The following is a 10,570-nucleotide window of genomic DNA, read 5'->3' on the forward strand; positions in this document are numbered from 1 at the left end:
GGGGACCTGCCTGGTGACTATACACTCTACACACTTATGTCCACCGTTACGCCTGTAATTTGAATTCCCTGCAAAGAGAGAATCGCTGCACCGTCTTTGTACAGTACAATCAGTGTGCAAGATTAAAGCCATTTCCTGTCAATCACTTAGGTTGCACAGCTAATGACATCAGCTAATGCCATTAGCTGACTAAGGAGGGGGGGGGGGCAAAAAACTTCACCATCCATTTCACTTACTCACCAAGCCTGACTCTGTTCGTGACATGCTCTGCTGATGAAACAGACATCTTTCCCACAGTATTATACATTTAGCCACACAAAGAAACAACAGAGGCCGCCTTCTGTATCGAATTAAATAGAACGTAAAATGCCTTGGTGGTGTGATATGCTTGTATTTGAACTCTGGATGCTCTGAGCATTTCGCCACAAATCATAAGGTCTGCCAGGTGGATGAAAAGGGTATATCAGCAAGGGGCAAGATTTGCCTCAAATCCACTGAATCATTCAGAATTGTTTAATGCCAATAAGGCCTTTAGTGTCAGCAGCCCCACGAAGAGCTGCTTATCTGGGTCATCCAGGCATAGCTCATATACAGTATGTGTTTGAAATAAACTTTTTTTCTGATGAACATTTCACTTTGGATTTTAGGATGTAATAAACAACTGAATATTCCTTATATTAAATCAAATACTGAGCTTTTCTCCCTCTACTAGGTCCACAGTTGCCATGGTAAGGTTATTTACATCCGCCTCCTGCCGTCAGGGGAGAAAGCATTTCAACCCAATTGATTTCTCGATTTGTATGGTTGTTTAACTCACACATAGCAGAAAGATCGTCGTCCTTGAAGTATATATCACCGATTTACTTCAATATGTATTTATTTAAATATATTCTAATCAATTTAATCAAAACCACAATTTCCCCCTCACCTTAAACAAGCTTTTGTTGCCTCAACCAAACCACACTCAGGACTGTGAACCCCGGTCTCTGGTGGTGTGTAAGTCCTGCACTTTGTTGCCTCCTGTACCGGTGAAAAATGTTGCACGTGAACATAATTCAGGAAGCAAAGCATTACACAAAACTGAAGTGAAGACAATCAGCTATTGCTGCTAGGCAAATGCATGGAAACTCAAGTTGAACCTTCAAGGAGGAATGATTGCTGCTGTAGCTCATCACTTCTCACCATGAGGTCCATCTGAAAAAGGTCTGCAGGGACAACAAGCCCTCGCGCAAGTAGTCTAGAGCTGTGGACCTCAGAGGAAAACGAATCCACTTTCATCGTCTGAAGAAATAGCAGTTGAGTGGATTAATAGCTGCATCACAGCTGGTAGGAAAATGCTAATCTGTAATTACAGTAGCTGTAGACTAGAAAATACACATTGAGATTTCTCTCCTTGGTATATTTTCATTGTTTTCCTCAATAAAAATATACTATTTGCCAAATTGTAGTTCAGTGGCTGGATGAGAGTCATTGCCGATTTTCAAGCTGCACTAATCCATCAATATTGTTATCCAGCTGTACGAAGGATCATATAAATGTTTGACGAAAGTGCACATTAGATTTGTGAGTCGGATTGGATCACATGACTGTAGGCAAAGGTGTTGCTCGTCGGGAAAAACAGACAATTATCACACAAATATGCAGTACCTCTTACTACGAAAAAAGCTTTTTACGATCTTTTTACACATTCTTTGGGTTTTCTGCTCCGCAATGTCCGGCTCATCAATCTCAAATTCTGCATTTTGTTTTCATAGAAAAGAAACTCTGAGAAACCCTGCATGCTCATCACCACATTGCAGACAGAAAACGTTTAGGAGAAAAGTCGTACATCTGGCGAGCTACAAACTCACATATTACTCTCATGGAGTTGGTGGAGCCAAAACAGCTAAAGGGAGAGTAAATATTGGCTTTTACAGGTGGACAGGAAAATGACTCCCAATGGCTGCTGATATTGGTCTGTATGTGTTGTGTTTAGGCAGTTACATCCAAACACAACTGTTGTGACAACTTTATATGTCAGTGTGGCTTTTACAACTTGTTCCTGCGCCCCCAAGTAGCCCATGAAATAAATTATTGCAGCTTTAAACACAAGTTTAAACACAATAAGTGTGAGTTAAATATGTGTAATTAATGTTTTATTTTTTTCTAAGGAATTCTTAATCCATATGGAGAATCTTAAATTAAAGAGAGCATGTAAGTAACAATACTTAGGTTAGTCAGTGCTTAAGTAGCCTCAATGTGATTTGTAAAATTGTCCGATAGATGGAGATACAACAAACAACAGTAGGCTGTACTACAGCTCAACTTTAAACAGGACAATAAAGCTGCTTCCATACTAACCCGGCTGTCATTTCTCTTAGAACTAGTGGCTCACTTAAAATTGTTCAGTGGGATTCAGTTGGCTTTGTTACAGACCCCAGTTCATGGCAGCTTTTTTAAGCATACCAAAATGTTGGGTTTGTACTACAAATTCTACTCAACAGTGTTCTTTACACGACCTTTCACTTCATGGCGTTTGTCATTTGTGTGTTATGACCCATATAATATGACATATGGCTCCCTGGTGCAGCGTTTCCCTCTGCTCTCTAGAGACTTGTGTAAAATACAGTGCCATACGGGGCAAGCCAGTCTCCATCTATCACTTTATAATACAGCATTTCATTCAGTGACGATACATTTTTGCACTGGATTTGGCAAATTATTATTAAATGTGTATTTATCTATAGGGCTTTTGCTCTACAGACAAAACGTGTTCTTTTCAGTGTGATAAACTAAGTCAAACGCTTTCTTCTGCTGCGGGAAAGACCAGACAGATTCAATTTTAGCTTTCCGGTCGAGGCCTCCAGTGAGAAGTATCCTCGTTCTCGTTTTATGGTAATGAACATTGCAGCTCATAGGAAAGCCTTTTGAAGCATTTAAGTAGAACCAAGAGTGAAAAAAAGAAGAGAGTGGGAGACAATTTTCATATGGGGTTCCTACAAAGTCAGCTTATTCTGTTGGCCTCTTCTTTTTCTTGAAGCAGAATTGTGGACCAGCTCTCAGCCCTGACAATCTCCTCCTACGATGAAACCAGGAGATGCTCAAAGCACGACACTTTGCTCTCCAGGTGGTAGAAGCCATTATGGATTTAACAGACTTAATGTGTGTACAGTGCGTGTGCTTCCTCTCACCTAACATTGACATGAGATAATCTGTTTCAAGTCTTCCTTTTTTCTTTCTTTTTTTTGCCCGGTTCGTCAGTCGACTGATAAACACTTGCTGTGGAAACTTAGGTAGAACACACCACAGAATGAGCCTTAGTCGTGTTAAATCCACTGCAGCTAAACGTGAACAGATGCCGGTCACGGCAACACTGGTAATTATATAAAAGGATCTTTGGTAATCTGTTCTTTTGAAAAATATGTCTGACCTGTTCCCAGTCTGAATGCATACATAATAAACATACAGACATACAGACAGATGTAGATACACACATCCAAACACACATGCATCTATAGATACATACATACATGCATACATAAGCATTCAACACATTTGAATTAGGACCGAGGGACAGATAAAAGTCCTTGATCAGTGAGGACTGGTAGAATAGGGACAACTTTGCTGTATATGCAGGGACAGGCTATGCAAGGCTGACTGTGTAGTTCGTACAATTTTGTCCATTCTGTGTTTTACTGGAAGCCGATTGAGGAAGGCAAGAATTGGGGTGATGTGTAATCTCGATTAAAGGGACAGTGTTTAAGTTTTAGTTGCATCTAGTCGTTTTTGGTAGGTTGCAACCAACTAAATACCCCTGAGCTCACCCCCTCCCTTTCCAAGTGTGTCGGAGATCTACGGTTGCCTCCAGGTAGGGATAGGTATCTTTAGAATTGTAGTGTTCTTCTACATGACAAAATAATTGTTTTAAAAAAAGATGTATAAGATTTTAAAAACCAGTGAATTCAGAGCAGAATTAGAAGTTATTTATTATTAATATCTCACTGGAAACAAATGTAAAATGCCAATTCAATAAATGAACTTTCTGAGTGAAGTTTATAAAGAATGAAGAACACAGACATCAGTCAGTGTCAGTCATTCCTTCTGTCTTCTGTCCTCCTGGCTGCTTGGTCTCAGCCGGCAGAGAAGTTTACTGAAAGAAGATTTTGGCCGATCATTCACGCAGTGTTTGTGTAAATAGCGGTGGCCGATTGAATTCGGTTTTTTACTTTTGTTTACATGTTCACAGATGTATTGATAAAGGATTGGCTTTTTACTTGCAAATATTTTATTGCACGTACAGTAACAAGTGTAGTTGCCGTCACCTCCGGTGTCCTTCACTTCCCCTGGTTTACTTCACCACAGCGGCCTCTCTGCTCGCGCTTCATGTGTGTTTGCTTCTATGTGTGTTTGTAGTTGAAGGAGCTCAACCCGAAAGAGAAAGCAGAGAAAATGCTGCAGCAGCATGATAATAAATGACATCAAAACATTAAAAAGTAGGCCCTACTAATAAAAAGCAGCAGTAACATTGGGACTTATCAATATTACAAACTTTAATTGCTATGCACCAGGGCCTGATTAATAACGGGTTTTGGAACGCATCCCTAAAACGCTAGAGCCAGTGTCCGTTCTGGGCTGCTGTAAAAACATTGCGGTGCAAGATGGCGGACTCCGTGGAAGACGACCTGCTCCCTACGTAGATATAAATGGCTTCTTCTAAGCTGAAGAAAACATCATGATTCTTAGTTCTGGGTGATTATACACTGATTAAAACATAGTTATGAATATTATATTCAATCTCTAAAAATAAACATGCCTAAATGTTACACAGTGTCCCTTTAACATGTTCTGCATTCATATAGAATCTGTAGGACAGGATTTTGGTATCAGAAGTGTTCTGGTCTTCGTTGGAGTCCAAGCAGTATTAACCAACCACGTTTCAGCAGGCTCTGTTTTAATACAGGTAAACAGTCCATGTGGAGAGTAAAAGAGGCATTTTCAACATTATTTGTTGAACATATAGGTTTGATTTTTTAGCAATGTTTCTCAACTGAAAGAAACTAAACTGAATGCATTTCGTAATATGAGTTGAATGTTCAGATGTTGGTCAGAAAGGAGGGTGAAAAATGTTAAAAACATTGTGGGAAAACATTCAACCTGATGCAATGAATCATGCATTTACATGTTGCAATCATTGCAAGAGCATTGCCTGTCAAGTCAAATCAAATAAATCAGAATAACAAGGAATGAAACTGACATGGTGAACAGGAACAATGAATTTACTTGGTTTGTTGGTAACAGGGACAGACCGGGACAGAAAAACATCTCCGAACTAAGACCAGTCAATCACACTCAACAAGCTCGAACAGCACAATCATGATAGTTGATGAGATGGCTGAATTGACTAAAAGGACTGATGGAAGATATTTTGGACATTGCATCAAAGCTTACTGAGCTACAGGATCCAAGAATCCTGCACCAGATATAACTGTTCCACTGTTTGTAATACAGGTGCATAGCTTTCACATTTTGCCTGCGGAGCCTTTCTGTCTTACAGTAACACAAACCTGTGGCCAACTGGCTACCTAAGAGAAAACAAATGGCTCTGTGTTTCCCCATATTTAATGTATAATAACTGAAGTCTGACTATTCAACAGTGTAAAGTTGCTCCAGTTTCTCTGCCTGTTTCTTCTTCGTTGAATATTATAACATTAAAAAGCCCAGCCCCGTGTCCTAGGAATTACTTTCACACTAGAGCTCGTGATTTGCCCACATTTACTTCTGATGCAAGTTGTAGTGTGTGTTTAATATAAAGAGGCAGAACGTGAGGGTGTGGAGGTTGGGGTGCTCGATAAGCGTGTAGCATGTTTGACTTTCATGCAGGCGACCAGAGTTCAACCCATCACATCATTTCTATTATTTCTAACCGCTATCTTTCCCTAACCTTGAGGATTTAGTTGCCTAATCCTAACCAGGCGACAACCTCCAGTTCTGAAAAGTGAAGCCAACGAGAATTTGCCTTAAACTTGCAAAAAGAAGTCTGATTGTATGGAACTCTATGAGAAAATGACCCTACAACTTTATGGTCTCGATCGCGAGTTTAAAGTGTTCTTCAATACAGCATGATGTTCAGTTAGTAAATGATGGTCCCATAATATGGTCATTTTACTTTGCAGAACACAGGATTTGCTGTTCTACCACAATAGAATCCAAACTTGCCCTTTAAAACACCAAAGTCCCACAACACAGCTTCAGTTCCCCGGCATGGTAAAGTAGTGAAAATATTCAAAATATAGAGCAGGCCTACACTTAAACTGGCATTGACTTTTTCTTTTTTAGGTGGGCTTTTTTTTCTCCAGGTGGCTAAACTATGTTTCGCTGCTGCACCTGTCCACAGCAGCACATTGCTTTGCTTCTGTGCTGGCTCTCCTGTCTGTTTCTCCAAACTGGGGGCATGCCGAGCGCTATCTACTGCAAGTAATACCCAGACTTAGGATAAGTAACTCATACAAGCCCACTTTGACGAATCCAAACTATCCATTTAATCGTTTAATTTAACAATTTGGCAGTTTTTTTGCCCCCTAACCTCAGCCATACATAATTGTCACGCACAGATATTTTGGAAAGCAGCATGTGAAAATTGTTGACATTGCACGTTTACAACTTATTGTGCAATAACAGCATTCAAGCAGGCTTGATAAATAGTGATTATATTACCACCCTGGGCTCCCTACAGCAGTCATTCTCTGGTCAGCAAAAATAGCAAAACAGGTAGTGGTGATCAGACATCTGAAATGACCAGTGGTGCCTTGGGTGCTCATGTTATTTTGGTTGGAGTTCGATGTGTCTTTGGGTGTGTGTGAGTGTGAGTGTGTGTGAGAAAGAGAGACTAAGAGAGCTATTATTAAATTCAGGCTAAAGGCTTTTGGTTTTGTAACTTTTCAACTTTCCATCCCCATCCACCGTGGCTGGGCCCACACATATACAAAAGAGCAGGCAAAGCTCTGAGTGAGAATCCTCCCACTCTTGTTAAGCACAGCGCCCTTTCATCCACAAATACTTGTGAACAGGTGATGAAAACTACACAGCATGCAGACAATGGTCGGTGTGGTAGGTGTGGTATTAATAACGTCACAAAGTTGTTCCTGCAACTTGTATGTGGCAGCTTCAATGTTAAGTGTGAGCAAGGCAATTTTTCACCCCTGAAACTTTTTCTATGACTAAGAGATGGCAATCCTCCAATCTGTCATGTTTAAAAAAAAAACAACTCCATCACATCCTACAGCATGCCAGGCGATATGAAGAACTTCCAAATGTCCTGATGGCCAGTTTGACAGTATGTGCGTGTGTGTAGGCATCCTTCTCAGTATGTGCCTGTCAGTACGTGTGTCTTAAAGAGACAACCTAGAACCTCTCGGTGAAAGCAATCAGATGGCTGGAGAGTTATAACATCCTCTGAGACTGCACACCAGGGGGTTTGACTGACAGGAGGGAGTCTTGTTTTTTTTTTTGCCCTTCCTCTCCACTTTCACCCGCAAAGATTAAGTGGCTGACTAGAACCAGCATAATACGGATGAATCTTCAGCCAACCTTTATTTATGTTTGTGGAGTGGCTTTCAACTGGTCAGATTTTTTTTGTTTTCCAATACATATTTTGAGGAATATTGTAATTAACTAATTAGAACACTGATAACTCAAGACTCACGTCTCTCTGTCAAATCTACAGGCAGGAGAGCTTAGCGTAGCTTAGCTCAAAGACGGGAAAGAGTAAACTGGTAGTGTAAGAAATTTGAGCATAGAACTGTGTTTAGTAGCTACAATAAAAGTGTTCAATGATTCATATTTAAGAATTCATAATTAGTCATCAACATAAGGGTTTTGGAAATGCATAATTAAGATAAGCATAAAGTGTTTTAGGATTAGTAGCTAGATGGAGAATTTGAGACATGAAGCTTTTGCCAAAAGTTGCAAAGTCTTATCTATTATATGGAATGTTTATCATAGAGGGATTAAACCATAACTGTCATTGAATGTGTTAGTAAACTCAGGGACAGAAAGGCAGACAAGCGAATACACTCCTGGAAGTTAGCCAATAGGAATCGGGATAAACGGAAGAGGAGGTGTTTCGAACGGATGTGGGTGGTTTCATTTCAAGTCTTTTTCTCTCTCGCGTGATGGCTCTCAGAGGACGGACGGGTTTTATACCTGAGGAGCTGAGTTGAGTTTTTTGCAAACGGGGTTTTATTGATTTAATATTTCATGGAAATAGTGTACTTCACTGTAAATACTGTACTTGCATCAGTGGGATTAAATTCCTGTTCATTGTAAACCAGTCTTGGTAGATTTCTTATTGCAGCGTGTCCACTGTACAAAGCAGCCGGACACGTGCTCTGGCCTCCTCGCTGTGGAACAGACTCAAACTTCCACAGTAGCTTGTCTCTGTCCAAAGGTTAATGAACATTGTAAACTAAACCAAAGCTCACTAATTAAGACTGTATCATAACATTGTATCTTGTTTGTTTAATCCGTACAAAAACAGAAGTGTAATAACAGAAGTTCACCCTTTGTATGTGGTATTATATGCAGGACTATTGTGCCGTCACCGTGAGGTTTTCAGGATAAAAGTAAAGAATCTTGTATGCCGCTGGTTATTATAAAGGAACTGTACTTTTATTGAAGCACAGTGTTTGGCTTCTTCACCTACTTCTGCAAATATGTCACTTAATTGTTCAGCCATCTAAAGCACTTATTATAAGTGCTTCAGTCCGTCAAATAATCTGACTGCTCTTGTTGCTAATGGACCCAGGTTTAGAGAGGCTGCCGCATCCCAAGATTACCGCATTGACATTTGAAAATGAAATGTGACCAGAATGGAAGGACAAACAAAACCACACAAATAAAATAATTAAATGTCCTATAAATACACGCTGTACAGTATTTCTCCATCATCTAACTGTGACAAAGATATCTGTCTTCTGGTAGTGACAGCTGACTGAGAAAGAGTTTTTTTTTACATACGCCTTGTGATTGGCAGATAAACAGTGAGGATGAAAACAAATGATTTTTCCTATATTCATTTTTTTTGGTGACCACAGGTCTGCACAATCCCACACGTCTTACAAAAACACACATAACACCCAAACAGCCACACTCTCACAGGCAAATATATGCACTGGCACACCCAAAAACATGCCGATGCACACACTCAAAAACACATATAGATACAGAGATTTCACCCACACACAAGTTGTTGTTTTTTTTACAATAGCAGAACTGCTTAAACTTAGTGAAAGGATGCACTCCTCTTTTTTCTGGGCTGTGTCTGCTCTGCAGCCTGTTGTTGTGCCTGGTGCTCTGCAGTGCCATACTCTCACACACCGCATCCCATTTAAGTGCTGCTACAACCCCCAAACTACACCCTCCCATAGGCAACTGTCACAGTTCATTCATGTTAATATCACAAGTCATTTTGCATTCTGCTGCAGCAGCTTACAGCTAATTATGTGTCTCATAAATCATATATGTCCTCTTGGCAGAAATGAAATCATTTGCGTTTCATTAAATGTTCCAAACTGAATAAAAACCACTCGATGAAGGTTGATGCATTTACAGTGGCTCTTATTATGTGACGATTACCTTTCATTTCCATAATTCGTGTTGCAGCTGTATGAACACAAGTGCTCATTGGCATTAGCTTAGGTGTCTCTGGGGGTCTTACCTGTGCACAGGAGAAACGCGGTGAGTCCCACGCAGCGGAGCGGCCCCATGTCTCGCCGTGGACTCATGTTTATTCGTGGGGGGTGGGAGGGGGCGCTGGATAACTCCCTCAGCAGAAAGCCGCACAACTTTGCACGCAATTTATCCTCTTTGAGCAGTTCTCCATTTAGAACAAATCAGCTGTATTCCATGCGACACCACCTGCCATCACAGACACGAACGCACGGTCAGCATCGTCCCCTGAAAACACAGTGACAGCCCCACATTTGTCGAATGCACTCCCAACAGTCACACGGCACACATAATGAATGGACTGATCTCATTCTTCACGGTATAACTTTGTTTTTCTCTGAAGATGAAACAGGTGCCCCCGGGGTGCTTCTGTCACCAAGCTCACCCTACAGCACCCAGGATGTGTAATATTTGACAAATGCGTGGTGAACGTGTCGTGGATTCCCTATTCATCTCTCTGTCTGTTTGCACACTTGTAAAAACAAGCACTAGGCTACAAAAAAGCAACGTAAACATCATTGAATAGAAATAAGAATAAGTCTCAGAAATTGATGCAGTGTTTTTTTTCTTTGCTTTGCTTCTTACCATATTTCTCTGATAGAGCGCTGCGGTCTCATCCAATACTGACATCAAAATACAACCGTCTCCTCTTTATCAGGCTGGAATCATTTCTTCAACGAGCCAACTGGTAAAAAAAAGTCCTCAACAATCTCTGCTTTTCAAAGAGATCTCGTGACAGGCGCAGCTATCTGGTTTTCTTCTTCTTCTTCATAGAGTGGCGGATTTACCGCGATACAAATCACTATAAGCGCTATATCTGACAAATTAGTCCTCCAACTTTCCACGAAGATGGAGAAGCGCGGTG

The 10,570-nt window shown here is 40.6% G+C and overlaps 1 protein-coding gene across 1 annotated transcript in view; it reads right to left on the reverse strand.

The window, feature by feature from the left end:
* The window catches only part of LOC306792830 (transmembrane protein 132C), a gene marked incomplete at both ends in the record, with an annotated part of 129,017 nt that extends 119,256 nt beyond the window's left edge, over nucleotides 1–9,761 (reverse strand). The window contains one exon of the mRNA XM_079290169.1: nucleotides 9,695–9,761. Coding sequence (XP_079146295.1) covers nucleotides 9,695–9,761 — 67 coding nt within the window. The remainder of the gene's footprint in view (nucleotides 1–9,694) is intronic.
* Between the last annotated feature and the right edge of the window lie 809 nt (nucleotides 9,762–10,570).

Source organism: Melanostigma gelatinosum (assembly GCF_949748355.1).
Source record: "Melanostigma gelatinosum genome assembly, chromosome: 18".
Taxonomy (NCBI): Eukaryota; Metazoa; Chordata; class Actinopteri; order Perciformes; family Zoarcidae; genus Melanostigma; species Melanostigma gelatinosum.